General features: G+C 45.8%; 1 protein-coding gene across 1 annotated transcript in view; it reads left to right on the top strand.

Annotated features, from left to right (window-relative positions):
• The first annotated feature begins 2,410 nt into the window (after window positions 1-2,410).
• Window positions 2,411-17,605, top strand: part of PATJ (PATJ crumbs cell polarity complex component) — a 195,574-nt gene continuing 180,379 nt past the window's right edge. Inside the window, exons 1-5 of the mRNA XM_044302377.1 lie at window positions 2,411-2,488; window positions 10,963-11,016; window positions 11,612-11,793; window positions 13,396-13,599; window positions 15,848-15,987. Coding sequence (XP_044158312.1) covers window positions 10,995-11,016; window positions 11,612-11,793; window positions 13,396-13,599; window positions 15,848-15,987 — 548 coding nt within the window. The 5' untranslated portion in view covers window positions 2,411-2,488; window positions 10,963-10,994. The remainder of the gene's footprint in view (window positions 2,489-10,962; window positions 11,017-11,611; window positions 11,794-13,395; window positions 13,600-15,847; window positions 15,988-17,605) is intronic.

Below are 17,605 nucleotides of genomic sequence, written 5' to 3'. Positions count from 1 at the left end.
GTCTCCAACTTTTAACACCAGCAGCATCAGTTTTACCGCATTTCTGAACCAATTTTTTTTCTTTTACATTTTCAGATGGCAGGAAAGTTCTCTTTGCACAACTGTCACTTATTTTTGTTCATAAAGGTAAATTACTCCCAGTTCTGAGTGTCAGGGACGAAGCTGCGGCCGGGATAACACGGTGCTATAACTCATCGGGATATAGGTCATAAATCCCAGTGTTTACAAGATCGCTTCTATCACTGCGCCATTTCCAGTGCTGACCCTCCTGACATTTTTCTTCTCTTCTCATCGCCACCAGCATTGCGCCATCGCCATAATCTATCGCATTAAATCTTGTAAAGCCGAGCTGCAGCTCTTTTCTTTAATATCCGATTACAGCCGAGGCTTTACCGCGCCGGCGCTCCCTTCTGATGTTGACAGAAAACAGCGTGTCGCTGAGATTTGTAATTCTCTTTAAACTTGCAGAGCGGCGGTGGTTGTAGAGCGTGGATTCATTCTGTCTGTAGTCGTGGAGGAATCAAAGACGCTTTTGAAGTGTATTTGCTGGGGTGTGCACTTCGGGGGTTAATGTTACAGAGATCGTTGTCAAATAAGTTCCAGAAGAAGTTACTTTGTGTTTTCTGATTTAAATTCTATTGGCAAATAAAGAGAATGCAATTGTAGCAAACTGTCACCTGTATCACAGTCCGTACCCCTCCACTGACAGCAAACAGAGGTTTTCAAAAAAAGGTGAGGAATTAAAACAAAAAGTATATTAGAAAGCGTTCATTAGACCATGATTAAAAAAATATTCTACAGTTTTAAAACCAGCTCCTAGATCTGAATACTTTTGTAATTGCATGTAATTAAAAATTTTGTTATTCAGTATCTGTATAGCGCCACCTAGTGTTTGTTCTTTTCCTAATTCTCTGTTCCCGTCAGTATCATCACTGAGATGGTCACACATTCTCAGTTCTATCTTTCAACTCCACGAGTCATATCTTCCATTAAAAGCTGTGGCAGTTACAGGGAGAAAGCTGCAACAGAAAGGACACTCCCCCTGAGCTCTGATAGAGAGAAAGCTGCATCATAAAGGACACGTCCCCCCTGATAAAGGGCACGCCCGCCTAAGCTACCAGCTTGAACCAAATAGCCAAATCTAGCAGAGCAATGAATGGGGAGATCTCTGGATCCATGTGATCTGGTTCTAGTCTTGTTAGAAAGATAAGGTCATTTCCTATTTTTCGCGGATCGCAGATGTGGGGTGCGCAAGGTCGGTGTCTGTGTTTTGCGGATCCGTTGTTTGCAGACTGACATAATGACACGACTGTGTGCAAAGTGCAGAGGGCCGTGCCCTTGACTGACAGGACCAGGTGTAATGACTAGTGATGAGTGAACTTCTGTTTTAAGTTCGGCGTCTAAAGTTCGGCTTCCAGTTAGCGGAGAATCCCGATATGGATTCCGAATACCGTTGTGGTCCGTGGTAGCGGAATCAATAATGGCCGATTATTGATTCCGCTACCACGGACCACAACGGAATTCGGAAACCATATCGGGATTCTCCGCTAACCGGAAGCCGAACTTTAGATGCCGAACTTAAAACAGAAGTTCGCTCATTACTGGTAATGACGTTTTCACTGTTGTGCCCTGTCAAAGTGCAGAGGGCGTGGCAGGTGCAGAGAGAGCAGAGCCTCTAGGTGTAATGGTAACGCCCCCGTTGCTCTTAGAGGATAATTTGCATATATTAAAACATTATTTTTCTCAGCGATGCGGGCACATATGAACATGGGACCAACACAGATGTCTTCAGCTCCCAAGCGCACATGTAACAGGTCAGCCAGTGTCATAGGGACAAAACTGCTGACAGATGCCCTTTAAGCTTACCCCTTATCTATAGGATATTCTGTGAGTTGGTGGAGATACGACCATTGGAACCCCCACTGATCATGACACCGGAGGTCCTGTGCCCATCCTGGCAGTCTGCTCCTTGGACTGAAGAATAGCCACGTACACTTTCTCTGGAAATCTCAGGAGCGGCCCTGCGCATGCTCGCCGCTCTATTTATACGGGGGGCACACCCATAAGCAGTGGCGTTCCCAGTGGTCAGACTCCTCCGATCAGACACTTATCCCCTATCCTGTGAATTGCAGATTAAAGTTTAGATCTTGGGGAAACCCCTTTAAATACTCTCTCTCTCCTTGCTGTATGTATAGCTGTATATAATATATCCTGTTTTTCAGTGCACTCCCCCTTTAAGTGCAGTATGTATGTTATTTGCATACAAGTAATTCCCAGGGAATAGGAGGAGAAGAACCAGCTATTTCACTCCATTTCCAGTTTGTCAACCTCTCTACCTGCAGTTTCTGTCATCTATGAGCTCGACGTCACTTTGTGCATTTGGTTACTTTTAAATAAAGCTTGATAGAAGAAAAAAAAAAAAGAAGCCCAGACCCAAAGTGCAGCAGCTGCCACAAGCTGGGAGTGATTGGAGATTGCTGGGAGTGAGGTATGTGCCAAACTGGAGACCCTGGCACTCAGCTGCCCTGCCCCCCCTCTTATCCCTGTTCTGTCCAGGTGTAACCCCCTTCTCAGGTGACCCCCACCACACCCTGCTCTCCTGGGAACCTGCATGTCATTGCAACACCCAGGGATACAGAGCAGCAGGAAGTGACTGGCAGCCTGAGATTTCCATGTCCACAGCCCAGATCTTTACTTGCAGCCGACGTTAATTCTATAGAGGATCTGAAATGTTTCCTTTAATCCAAAACCGATGATTCCTGAAACCTTCTTTGGAAAAGACAAGTCCAGGACCCTGGGGAATAGTCAAAGGGCTAAAGTAAAGTCATGTGACTAAGTGGTAACAAATGTTGTAGTGTTACGTAAATAAAGTAGAAACTTTGTATCATGATAAGTTCTGCAACTTTCTAATATACTTTGTGCATCGATTCCACAAGATCCGTGATTGCTGTCAGTGAATGTGAGCATTCTTGTTTGCTTCCAGACGTCACACAGAATGGATACTTTTCACAGCTGAGGGTTTTGTTACAATTGTATCCAGCTTAGACAATGTTCTGCGATCTAAACAGCTTGGGTCCCAAATAGGATCCATTTCACCTGCGCTGATGCATTGTAACTAGTGTTGAGCGAACTTGTTAAGTTCTGCGTCCAAAGTTCGGGTTCGGGTTATCGAATGGACCACGGACCCTAACGGAATTTGGAATCCATAACTGGATTCTTCGATAACCCGAACTTTGGACGCAGAACTCAAAAAAACAAGTTTGCTCAACTCTAATTGTAACAAACTATCAGGGCTGAAGAGAAATTTGTGCTGCTGGTGCGTTTAGCCCAGAGGGGCTTTTCTATGCTGGATGCGATAGTAACAATCCCTCAGCTGTGCGAAGTCTTATGTTTGTACACGTTTTCAGATTTCCTTTTATAAGTCAGCTCCTTATCAGTACATATTCTGATTTAATATAAATGCGTTTTATTCAATGTGTAATGAAAGATTCTGCCTAATATTATTTTTCACCAGCTGGGGGTTCATTACATTTTATCCAGTCTAGACCGATACATTTTACTTGCACTGATACATTGTAACAAACTATTGGGACAAGAGAGATTACTGTTTCAATAGCGAATAGAGATGAGCGAACTTCTGTTTTAAGTTCGGCGTCTAAAGTTCGGGGGCGGGTTAGCGGAGAATCCCGATATGGATCCGGATATGGATTCCGACTTCAGTTGTGGTCCGTGGTAGCGGAATCAATAATCGGCCATTATTGATTCCGCTACCACGGACCACAACGGAAGTCGGAATCCATATCCGGATCCATATCGGGATTCTCCGCTAACCCGCCCCCGAACTTTAGACGCCGAACTTAAAACAGAAGTTCGCTCATCTCTAATAGCGAACCCTCACCAGTTGGATGATGGATCTGAATTCTTAGGCTAGGTCTACACGACGATGTTTGTAGCACCAATGTCGCGTGACAATTTTTTTATAATGGTAGTCTATGGTGTCGCACTGTGACAGTCGCAAACAATCCATTCGAGATGGATTTTTCTGTGGCAGTCGCAGCATGTTGCATTGCGACGCCATAGACTATCATAAAAGTTGTGCGACATTGGTGCTACAAATGTCGTCGTGTAGACCTAGCCTTAGAGCTCATGCACACGAATGTAAGGGCTCCGTGCCCATATTGTGGACCGCAAACTGGCCGTGTGCACTCCGTGCTGCGGTTGCAGACCTGTTGTCTTGAATGGGTCCGCGATACGCAAGTTACGACAATGTCATTTCCTATCTTACATGTAGCAAAGGCCATAGAAACACTACTAAGCGATTTGGTGGGCTTTCAGGTCTGTGCTTCCACAACTTGTCCTATCTTTTGCGGAGCGAAGGCACGGATCGGAAGCAAACAGAAACACTGTGAAGCGCTTCTGTGAGCTTTCAGATCAATGCTTCTGCAACATGTCCTATCTTTTGCCGTATTTTGTAAATCACGGACCCATTCAAGTCAGTAGGTCTGCACCGCAATACAGGATTCAAATGGCCGATGCCCGCGGACACTGGCAGAGCCCTTACGTTTATGTGAATGAGCCCTAACCCTGTGGATGAAGACAAGAATGTCTCCATTTCCCGAAAGCTAGAGATCTGTCTCAGAGGCTAAAAACCTGTAGGCACCTTACACTTCTTACATCTGAGGGTTTGTTACAATTGTACCCAGGGGCGGATTAAGTGCATGATAGGCCCGGGACTGTCTACACAACTCGGGCCCCTCCCTCCACTTTAGTGTAGTTTATTTTTTTCGATATGAAGAGGTTGCGGTGCTTGGTGAGCGCCACAGTCTCTTCCTCGGCCACATGACATCACATTCATCGTTACATGGCCTCGGTGCAGCTCGGCTCCATCCGAGAGATTGGGGCTGAGCTGAAATACCAAGCGCAGTGCTATCAAATGACGGCGCTGAGCAAAGAGGCTGCAGCGCTTACTGGAACATGGCGGTCTCCTCAAGCAGCTGATTGGCTAGGGTGCCAGGAGTCGGACCCCCACCAATCTCATATTAATGACCTATCCTGAGGATAGACCATCAATATATAAATCCCAGAGAACGCTTTTACCTTATGCTATCTGTAGTGTTACCATAGGACTGCAAAAATACCCAGGAGCCATTGGCTCCTAAACTGAAAAATGTAGTTGCCAAATTGAATTTTTAGTCACCAAATTTAAAATGCATACCTTATTTTTCGTTTTATAAGACACACCTGAATGTAAGACGCACCCCAGGTTTAGAGGAGGAAACTACCTGTGTCCCAGTCGGCGCTTACTCGTAGATGGTAGGCAGGCGCGCTGCACGTACACGTTAGTGTGCTGCGTCCGGGCACAGGCACGTGATGATGTCATCACGCCCGCCTGCGCCAGGATTTTACTACCGCATAGGTATCAGGCCTACTAGGCCTTAAGCCTATATTGGTCATCGGGGGGGCAGGGAACTATGCGCTTCCGTGCCCCGCTGTAGTTCGAGTGTGTTTGGGTCAGCGTTGGGGGGTGGGGGGCCCCCAGCGATGCCGGGCCCAGTTCTACAGACCCAAACGCCCCAATTATAATCCGCCACTGATTGTACCCAGTGTAGACAATCCTCTGAGAGCTAAACACATCAGCAGCACTGATCTCTCCTGTCCTGATAGTTTGTTACAATGTATCAGTCTGGAGTCCAGTCATTGAATATTGTCTGGACCAGATACAATTGTAACAAACCCTCAGCTGTGAGGTGTTAGATTTGTATATGTTTTCTACCTCTCAATGTAAACAGGGATGTTCCTGTTCACTGACAGCAAGCAGAAATCTTGACAATGTTGGTTAATTAAAGCAAAATGTATTAGAAAGTTGCAGAACTTTTTATTATACAGTAATAAAGGTACATTTAACAAAAAATCTTATTTCTAAGCTGTGTGCATGGACGGCCGAGTCCTCCCAGTCCCTGAGGTCATTGTGCAATTCCTCTTTGGTCTCTCACTGTCTTGTTGTTCCCGTGTACATTGAATTGTCATCCAACCTGACACGCTGTCACCATAGATGTCACCTCAGTAGGGTTATGCTATCGGGCAGGGTCTGGCTTCTCTGTAGTCCTGTGGGATCTATTGTGATACCATTTTATTAGGGAGTTGCTATTCTTGCAGTTATCTGGGCTCTTCAAACTGCCCCAAGCCAGAGCTTTCCTGTATGGCTACCTGCACACGTTGTGGACGATGTGTGTTTTTTGCACAGATTCTTGTGTTGAAAAACTGCATCAAAGTGAATGATATTTGATAAATCTCGGTCACATGGCCGTGGCGCAGCTCTGTCTTATGTAATACCAAGCATGGCCACTATGCAATGTACGGCGCTGTCCTTGGTAAGCTGTGAAGAGACCGGAGCTCCTCTTTAAACCTGCCGGTCTGATATTGATGAATATCCCAAGGATTCTACATTAGGCTCCATTCACACGTCCACAAATGGGTCCGCATCCATTCCGCAATTTTGCGGAACGGGTGCGGACCCATTCATTCTCTATGGGGACGGAATGGATGCGGACAGCACACAGTGTGCTGTCCGCATCCGCATTTGCAGAGCGCGGCCCCGATCTCCGGATCCGCAGCTCCGCAAAAGATAGAACATGTCCTATTCTTGTCCGCAGCTTGCGGACAAGAATAGGCATTTCTATAGGGGTGCCGGGCGGGTGTGTTGCGGGTCCGCAACACACCACGGATGTGTGAATGGAGCCTAAATATCAAATTCCTGGATAACCCTTTTAAGGCCTCTTTCACACGGGCGTTGCGGGAAAATGTGTGGGTGCGTTGCAGGAACACGTCTGATTTTTCCCCGCGAGTGCAAAACATTGTAATGCGTTTTGCACTCGCGTGAGAAGAATCGCACATTTTTAGTACCCAAACCCGAACTTCTTCACAGAAGTTCAGGTTTGGGATCGGTGTTCTGTAGATTGGATTATTTTCCATTTATAACATGGTTATAAGGGAAAATAATAGCATTCTGAATACAGACTGCATAGTACAATAGCGCTGGAGGGGTTAAAAAATAATTTAACTCACCTTAATTCACTTGATCGCGCAGCCGGCTTCTTCTTCTTCTGTCTTCATCTTAGCTGTGTGCAGTAACAGGACCTGTGGTGACGTCACTCCGGTCATCACATGATCTTTTACCATGGTGATGGATCATGTGATGACCGGAGTGACGTCACCACAGGTCCTGTTACTGCACACAGCTAAGATGAAGACAGAAGGAGAAGCCGGGCTGCACGATTAAGTGGATTACGGTGAGTTAAATTATTATTTTTTTTAGCCCCTCCAGCGCTATTTTACTATGCATTCTGTATTCAGAATGCTATTATTTTCCCTTTATAACCATGTTATTTTCACGCAACCCCATTCATTTCTATGGGGCCTGCGTTACGTGAAAAACGCTGAATATAGAGCATGCTGCGATTTTCACGCAACGCACAAGTGATGCGTGAAAATCACCGCTCATGTGAACAGCCCCATAGAAATAAATGGGTCCGGATTTAGTGTGAGTGCAATGCGTTTAACTCGCGCATCGCATCCGCGCGGAATACTCGCCAGTTAAAATTGCTTTGGATGCAATTCCCTAATATAAGATCCAATATTTGGAGCTTCGGTGCCTTCCCCTTATCTGCTTATGACTGCGGCAGTCATCACATTAACAGGCTGTAATCCTCTTTCACAACCATCTGTTCTCCGCACTCGCTCCGTGGAGTTTTACTCCCAGTAATTCCTACATTTTGGTGCAAAACTGATCCTTAGAGCTTGGATTTTTCTCATAGGCTCTTTTAACATATTTTGCTCTGTAATTTATCCAAATGTCCAAGATCTCTGCTTACTGTCAGGGAATACAAAACATGCTTGTTTACTTTCAACACCTAGTAAAATGTCTCCTTATGACCCAGCCTCGCTGTCCGTCACATTGTATCAGTCTAGGCCACTTGTACTAAACCTATACTGGTATATATTGTGACAAGCCTATCTGCCATGTTAGCAGCACTCTCGTCTTACTACTTCTCACAGCTGAGAGTTTGCTGCAGTGCTTCCAGTCTGGGTTATCCTTCATAAAGGGGTACTCTCACCTAGGACATTTATGGCATGTCTACAGGATATGCTATAGACATTATCTCTGGAACCAGCACCTATGGGGAGAATAAGGGACCCCCCCGACCCCTGGACAGAGGCTGAACAGAGAGGCGGCTGCTCGTGTTCGTGGCTCCCTTCTATGGGAGTCGGGGACACACCCGAGAGAAGCTCAGAGGACCCTGTTCTCCATGTAGGTGCTGGTCCTGGAGGTGGGACTCGCATCTATACAGGCTCAGACTGGCCCACAGGGGAATATGTGAATCCCCGGTGGGCCCCTGACAAAGGTGGGCCCCAGGACCAGCATATCAACCAGCCTATATCCATATACAGGGAGTGCAGAATTATTAGGCAAGTTGTATTTTTGAGGATTAATTTTATTTTTGAACAACAACCATGTTCTCAATGAACCCAAAAAACTCAATATCAAAGCTGAATATTTTTGGAAGTAGTTTTTAGTTTGTTTTTAGTTTTAGCTATTTTAGGGGGATATCTGTGTGTGCAGGTGACTATTACTGTGCATAATTATTAGGCAACTTAACAAAAAACAAATATATACCCATTTCAATTATTTATTTTTACCAGTGAAACCAATATAACATCTCAACATTCACAAATATACATGTCTGACATTCAAAAACAAAAACAAATCAGTGACCAATATAGCCACCTTTCTTTGCAAGGACACTCAGAAGCCTGCCATCCATGGATTCTGTCAGTGTTTTGATCTGTTCACCATCAACATTGCGTGCAGCAGCAACCACAGCCTCCCAGACACTGTTCAGAGAGGTGGACTGTTTTCCCTCCTTGTAAATCTCACATTTGATGATGGACCACAGGTTCTCAATGGGGTTCAGATCAGGTGAACAAGGAGGCCATGTCATTAGATTTTCTTCTTTTATACCCTTTCTTGCCAGCCACGCTGTGGAGTACTTGGACGCGTGTGATGGAGCATTGTCCTGCATGAAAATCATGTTTTTCTTGAAGGATGCAGACTTCTTCCTGTACCACTGCTTGAAGAAGGTGTCTTCCAGAAACTGGCAGTAGGACTGGGAGTTGAGCTTGACTCCATCCTCAACCCGAAAAGGCCCCACAAGCTCATCTTTGATGATACCAGCCCAAACCAGTACTCCACCTCCACCTTGCTGGCGTCTGAGTCGGACTGGAGCTCTCTGCCCTTTACCAATCCAGCCACGGACCCATCCATCTGGCCCATCAAGACTCACTCTCATTTCATCAGTCCATAAAACCGTCGAAAAATCAGTCTTGAGATATTTCTTGGCCCAGTCTTGACGTTTCAGCTTGTGTGTCTTGTTCAGTGGTGGTCGTCTTTCAGCCTTTCTTACCTTGGCCATGTCTCTGAGTATTGCACACCTTGTGCTTTTGGGCACTCCAGTGATGTTGCAGCTCTGAAATATGGCCAAACTGGTGGCAAGTGGCATCTTGGCAGCTGCACGCTTGACTTTTCTCAGTTCATGGGCAGTTATTTTGCGCCTTGGTTTTTCCACACGCTTCTTGCGACCCTGTTGACTATTTTGAATGAAACGCTTGATTGTTCGATGATCACGCTTCAGAAGCTTTGCAATTTTAAGAGTGCTGCATCCCTCTGCAAGATATCTCACTATTTTTGCCTTTTCTGAGCCTGTCAAGTCCTTCTTTTGACCCATTTTGCCAAAGGAAAGGAAGTTGCCTAATAATTATGCACACCTGATATAGGGTGTTGATGTCATTAGACCACACCCCTTCTCATTACAGAGATGCACATCACCTAATATGCTTAATTGGTAGTAGGCTTTCGAGCCTATACAGCTTGGAGTAAGACAACATGCATAAAGAGGATGATGTGGTCAAAATACTCATTTGCCTAATAATTCTGCACCCCCTGTAAAAAGTGGGTAGATTATTTTAAAAAATACCCAGTTCATTATTATAGATGCTTAAGGTGGCTACAGAAGCAGGCCAACTAGTATCCCCTTACCCCAGGAGCCTGCCTTGCTGCAGGGACCCCCATCCTGAGCCAAGACACTATGTGAGCAGGTAGTATTTGCATGTCCCCAGAATGAATGTTCCTGATGGGCCTTAGGCATCCCAGTCCGACACTGCATCTATGATACATCTATGACATGGTGCAGATTTGAAAGCCAAACTGCAGGTAAATGCACCCAGCAGATTTTTTTTTTTGCAGCTCGTGGATGAAATTTTGTAAACTCTCATCCACTTTACTGCTCCTGTCATACACTGGATTTTACAGCTGCAATTCCACGAAAATTCGCAGTTTATGAACATGCCCTTGAAGAGCTTATATAAATAAAAAAGGCAAAATGCGAAGTCCTGCTGGAATAATTCTCCCGCGCAACCCTTAGGCCCCATTAACACGAGCAAGTTTTCCACGCAGGAGCAATGCGCGATGTAAACGCATAGCCCCCCGCACTGAATCCGGACCCATTCATTTCAATGGGTCTATGTTTATTTTTTTTCACTCATCAGTTCTGCGTTGCATGAAAAACGCAGCATGTTCTATATTCTGCGTTTTTTTTACGCAGCCCTGGCTCCATAGAAGTGAATGGGGCTTCAGTGAAAAACGCCTCGCATCCGGAAGCAAGTGCCGATGCGATGCGTTTTTCACTGATGCTTGATAACAGATGTTGTTTGTAAACCTTCCGTTTTTTATCACGCGCGTGAAAAACGCATCAAAGCGCATTGCACCCGCGCGGAAAAAACTAAACCATTGAACGAAAACTGACTTGCTTGCAAAATGGTGCGATTTTCACTGAACGCATCCGGACCTATCCGTCACGCTCGTGTGAAAGAGGTCTGAGCCAGAGTTTTTCTTATCTTTCCTCACAGATTTCCAGAGTGGATCCTCCGCAGCTGTGAAGATGCCAGAATTTCTTGACACAGGTAAAGATCTGGAACTTTTGTTTCACGGACTTGTTCCAATAATTGTGTTTTTTATTTTATTTTATTTTTTCATCAAGGACCAGTTGTAGTTCTTATTGTCACCATTTTGGGGTATATGTAATGTATTGATGACCTGTTATTCATTTTTTATGTATTAGGGTTTTTGGGAGGGGATAGAATAAAAATCTGCAATTCTGCTATTTATGTGTTTTTTTGTTTTTGTTTTTTTTACACCAATATTGTATTCATTTAATTCTATGTATTAGTGATTTAAGAAGATTTATTTATTTTTTACATGGGAGTGGGGAAGAACTCTATTATATTATATGATATTACATTATATAGCATTATTATAATTCTTCTAAGGGGTTAAACGGCCTGGATCGGCAGTAGCTACCCTCCCAAGCATTGCTGCGGAATGACAGCTGTATATTACAGCCTGCTACTTATGGCATGGACAGGACACTACCCCCCACATGCTGAGTGTTCCATTACGTCCAAGTTGTTATGTTGGTCCCCTAATGCAAAAATGCACTTACTGGTACACCTATCTTCGGTAAAGGGGGGTTCAGCGCTGACGATGATCTTGTTTTAGGCATGGTCTCCGTGGACAAGCAGAAAGTTCTGCAAATCACTGACCGTCTGCAGAAGAAACTGAAAGACAAGGGCGAGCTCTCGCACCATGAGAAGTTGTGTATCCTGCGCGATACGCTGGCGAGCCCGCTGTTTAACCAGATCCTGACCGTGCAGCAGTCAATCAAACAACTGAAGGAACAGGTAGGTGGGGGGGGGGGTGTTATCGTCTCGCATGACCCCCACAGGGTCAACAGTCTTGACAAGCAAGGGGGAGATTGGCGTAAATTGTGTCAAACATGGAGACCTTACTGCTGCAGAACCTCCATTTCAGCCTGGGAGGGTGAACAGCAGATCAGGGCAAAAAAGTGAGCGCCCTTTTCGACCCAAGACCCCCTAAATATATTCAGACCTCATATATTAATATTAGACCCCAAACCAAACTCTCAAATTTATATCTGACCAGATCAGATCTCTGTATTGATATTAGACCCCAGACTGGACTCCTAAATTAATTTCAGACGACAGACGTCCTTAATGTGTTCAGACCCTCAATGTTAATTTCACTCCCTTATATTCATTTTAGACCAAACCCCTAATAACTTCAGACCCCCTAAATATATTCAGACCTCTGTGTGAATGTCAGACCGCAAACCGGACTCCTATATCATCGGACAATAGACACTCTAAATATATGCAGCCCTCTATTTTAATACTAGACCCCCTATATTTAGACCACTAAATTAATTTCTGACCACAGATCAGTCCCCTGTAATAATATCAAATCCCAAACCGGACCCCCTATTCAGACCTCTTATATTGCCACCAGGCCAGACCCCCGAACCAGGCGTTTACGGGTATATTAATTTCAGACCACAGAGAAGAATCTGTAAATGTATATTCTGATCCTGTATCCATTTTAAATCACTAAATTAAGTTCAGACCCCAGACCAGTCCCCTTTACCATTATGGGACCTCAGAGCGATCTCCTATATTACTATTGGACCTCAGACCAAGCCCCTTAAAAATATTTTTACATTACCTGGGTTCCGGGAAAAGGGTCAGTATAAACACTGTATCATTGGGGGAACACTTCATTTGACATATCTATCTTGTACAAAACTTGAATTGCAGCAGGACTACTCTAGATAGGTTCAAAGCTGTATTCACAATTCTGCTGGCTCCTGCTTTGGAATCTGTCGGCGCTGTGCTGTCAGACACTCCCCTAGAGTATGTTCAACTTGAATGGACCTCACTTTGTAGTATAGTAATAGTAATACTACTTGCTTCTTGAGATCTGGAAGGAGTTTGTTTTTTCCCCCCCTTTTAGAGCAGATTGTCTTATTGCCTTCCTCTGGATCAATAGCAGGGAAAAAAATTCTAAGATTTACCCCTCGCTCATCTTTTCATCCACATCCTTCCCTTGGATTAACTTGGTGGAAATATATATATTTTTTCAACCATACTAGCCATGTAACAAATCACAAGCACAAAACACACAGGAGGTGTGAAATAATGCAACTTCAGAGGAAAAGTGAGCAGAATTTTGAATGCAGCTCCGGAGGTAAGAGTATATAACTCATGAGCTATTTGGGTTTGGCACTAGTTATAACCTGAACTGGTTATGTCTAACTAACCGTATGAGATGACGTTGATGAGAAGGAAAAATCTGCAATTCATTAATTCTTAGAGATCCTGGAAATATTTTAGATCGGTAATTGCAGCCTCTTTAATGTGAATTTTCAGCTTTATTACTCGTAATGTGGATTTTAATTAATTTGGCTGGAATCAATTGTATTTCTCCAGCTGAATCGCATGCCAGCCGACCGTTCTGCAGAATTTGATTTCACAAAGAAAGGCTTATTGGTATTTGAAGCCGACTCCTCGGCCCACTTGGGGAACAAGAGCAACTCTTTGTCCTTTGACAACTTCGTCTCGTCTAGATTTCCTCTCCTCAACCCCAACTCGGGCGCAGATGAGTTCACCAGAAAAATTCAGCAACTGGCCGAGGTGAGTGACACTCTGTCCGCATCTCACCCTGATTTTTATTTTTTTTTTTAAATTACAATAAAATAAAAATGAAGTAAAATATTTTCTTTTTTTTTTTTTACATTTTTTGTTTTTGTTTTCAGTGCAGGAAAATAGAGAGTTTTATCAGTTGAATTTGGTGCTGATACAACAAAACAAAAACGCCAAGTGGCCTCTCGGTAACCACCTCTCATGTTCCTTTTTGGCATGGTTACGGCTATAAACCACAGCTTCCCACTGAAAACAATACGCAGTGGTTTATGCATGGCCATCCGGCATTTTTTTTAAACAGAATCTGCACCAAATCAGCTGGTAAAAAAAAAAACGGTGTGAACATCCCTTTAAGAGGTAATTTATCAATCTATATGCTACTTTGCTGCAGTGCAAATGTATCCATTTTTTGTATTGGTTTGTTTGTTTTTTTGTGTTTGTTTTTCTGTGGCATCTTGCAACTTTTAGTACATTATTAATGGCCTAAGTTCTACCTGAAATGTACATCAGCCCGTACCTGGAAATATTTTTTGAGGGTCCGCCTTCACGTAGGTTCTTTAAGAATTAGGAAGCTTATAAATATGGAAACCGGAACAATAAAAACAAATAAAAACAACCACTGTAGCTAGTGATCTACTCCAGATCTAGATGGGTGTCTGCTGAACTTCATGGACCATGGGAGGGCCCCATTATCATGTCAGAACCTGAGACCACCATTGGATCCTCTGGTACATTCAAACCCTTAGGATTTCTCCCCACGGATACAGGTGAGGGACGTGCTTTTTACTCATGTAGATCTGCGACCACATTACTCGCATTCTGGAAGGGTCTAGAGCTCAGTTCCCAGACCCTAACTCCCATCTTCCCACTGCTACATGAGCTGAATGTAATGATACCATTCACTTAATGATCTGTTGCTTCATTCTTGAGGAAAAGTCCTTTTAGTCCATATGCAAATGAGCTGTTAAGTGCAATGAGGGTGGAACCAAGCCACTTTGTGCACCCTGGCTCCTCCTGCTTCCTCTGTCAGACCCTCCCTCTCCTTCCTGATTGACAAGGCCAGATTCCTGCTCAGTCATTGTGTCTGGATGTGTCGATCAAGACTGAGAGGGAGGGGCTGGCACAGGAAGCAGGGGAGCAAGGGTGCTTGGGCCCTCCCTCTGTGCACTTAACTGCTCATTTGCATATGGATTCAAGTGTTTTTTGTTTGTTTTTCCAGAATGAAGCAACCGATAGCTAAGCTAAAAGTATCTTTATATTCAGCTAAACTAGCCCTGCAAGGCATTGTGCCTGGTTCTCAATGATGTTCTTGATTGCAGGATCGGGAACATGCAGAAAAATAACACTCCATTCCCTTGTTTGTCACGGGGGTGGAGACACCAAGTCACACAGGCCTGTATCCCTCCTGACTTGATTGATGTCTCACAGGCTGGGTAAGTCATCACAAATTACATCCAGCGCATGCGCAGTGAAGCAGGGTGTTCAGGCCTAGGCATCATCTGCGCATGCGCTGGAGGTGACTTGTGATGAGCCTGTGGGACATCACTCATATAGGAGGGATACCGGCCTGCATGATTTGCTGTCTCCATCCCCGTGACTCTGTACAAGCGTGGGAATGCAGTGTTTTTAGTTTTTTTTCCCGGCATGTTCCCGTAGCTGGAATTGAGAAGAACATCATTGGGAACCTGTTACTGTCCTGGATGACAAGTTGCTGATAGTTTAGGTGCCTAAATCATGCTGACATTTCTCCTTGAAGGAAGTTTGGATGACCCCATAAGCCACATGGAATGTTTTTGTGTTGTCCTCTAATTAAAGTAATTTAAAAAAATAAAGGATATAATAGAGGAGAGCCTCCGAGGAGCACGAAGTCACAAGTTCATTATTTCCAGCTAAAAAATGAGGAATCTGTGCAGACGAACAGCAGTTAATTCTGCCCTTGTTTAAGCGGGAACTTATCGTACAACTTTATTTAGCTGGAGAATGAAGTGTGAAAAGAGTTGGAAAATTCCCCGAAGGTTTTTCGGCGCAGCGCGGACTGCATGTGGTGCTCTCTGTTTCACGGAAAGTAATGAAGTGAGATCCTCCGCAGAATTAATTTATTATCTAAGTGCTGAGTTTGTTCTGTCTTACAGGATATAAATTTCTCCTAGTTCAGCGCTCTCTCCGGAGCAGATTGAACGCGCTGGCAGAGACATCGTCTCAACAAATCAAAACTCTATTTGTTTTTGTTTTTCATTAGGGCAGGCAAATTGAATATATAGATATCGAAAAACCTCCTGTTGGAGGCCTCGGATTCAGCGTCGTCGCGCTCAAGAATCCTAGCGTGGGAGATGGCGGGGTGTTTATCAAGGGGGTTCAGGCTGGGAGCCTTGCAGACAGGTAAGCTTTAAATGCATTGTTTTCGTTTTTAAATTATTTTTTTTTTTTTACGTATTTTTTTTTTATTTGCTCAATTTTTTCATGTACCTTTGTTTTCATGTATAGATTTTCTCGCCCAGTTTCCTTGGGGGACACAGAAGACCTTGGGTATAGCTCATCTCCCTAGGAGGCGTGACACTAAGTAAAACTGTTAAGCCCCTCCTCCACAGCTATACCCTCAGCCTGGAGAGAAAGGCTGCCAGTTTTTGCTTAGTGTCCAAGGAGGCAAGACACTCCCTGCTACTGCAGGGCTGATTCTCCTTGTTTAAATTTTGATTTTTACTTTTTTCTTTTCTTTTTGTTCCAGACAATCAGGGACAACAGAGTCGCACTAGACCTCTCTGTTTCTCCCGGGGTCGAGCTGCGCCAGTGCCGGTCATCCGCACTGCTGCCTCCCCCACAGAAGGCAAGGTGGACCAGGGCAGCCCAGCTCCCCTGCATCCCGCCAGCGCAAGGGTCGCCCGCACGCCAAGCCCCTCTTCCAGCGTCCTGCCACTACGGTGCCAGTAGCTGAAGGGGCGACCCTGCTGGAACGGACCGAGGGTAAAGACGGCTATGGTGAGAGAGTGGCTTCTCCAGCCCTACGACCCCCTCCCCCCACCCCGGTCTCCTGCGTGACTGACCCCCATACTTTAGCCTATCCAAGCAGAGTGGCTATTGGGTGGCTGGACCTAGGCTGGTCCCTGGGGTGTCGCAAGGCGGCAATCTGCTACAGCACTCACCCATTCCTTCTCTCCCCTCCATAGATCATAAGGGACGCGGCAGCCTCACTACAGGATGGAGGTCCGCGCAAAGAGGGGGCGCTTGCCGGTGCGTGCTCAGGGCAGCCGCAAAACTTTAGTCCACGTTCGCGGCCCGCTGGGCCGCACCATCCGGTGCTCCTTCCCGGGCCCCTGACTCTTCCTGGCCGCGGGGTGGCTCCCGCGGCCGGCGTTACATGTGCGAGCTATGCTCCAACTAGGCCCGGCCGACCTTCGGTCCGGTCGGCCGGACGCCGCAAATTTTGGCCCAGGCGTCGCGGCCTGCTGGGCCGCACCTCACGCTCCTCTCGGGTCCCTGATTCTTCCGGCCGCGGGGTGGGCACCCGCGGCCGGCATTGGCTAGAGCTGTGCTCCAACAGGCCCCGGCCGGCCGTCGGTGCATTCCGGCCGGCCGGGCGCTGCATAGTTTGTCAGGCTTCGCGGCCTGCCGACCGCAATTCTGGCACTCGGGGTGGGCTCCCGCGGCCGGTATGTGGGCACCCGCGGCTGGCTCAGGCCGGCCGGTACTTTAAATGCTTGCGGCCCCGGTCATCCGGGCGCCGGTAAAATTTAGGCCCCGGCTTCACGGTCTGCTAGGCCGCAAATTCAGGCCTCTGTGGGGGGGGCGGGAACTCTCCAAGCGCGAATTCTTCCCGCCTGGAGGTTCCCCCGCCTCCAAGAGTTCGCAGCGCCGCCCCCCCCCCCACAGGCCAGATGCCTGTTAACCCTTTGGGTACTGGCCGGCTCCTGATGGGCCCGTACGGCCTGTGCCCCTGTATGGTTGCCCCCCTTTCTGCCTCAGGGAGGCTGTAATATTAATAAATAATAATAATAATATA

Source organism: Bufo gargarizans, chromosome 7 (assembly GCF_014858855.1).
Source record: "Bufo gargarizans isolate SCDJY-AF-19 chromosome 7, ASM1485885v1, whole genome shotgun sequence".
Lineage (NCBI taxonomy): Eukaryota > Metazoa > Chordata > Amphibia > Anura > Bufonidae > Bufo > Bufo gargarizans.
The sequence above is the reverse complement of the archived record's forward strand: the minus strand, read 5'-3'. Positions and strand labels throughout refer to the sequence as shown.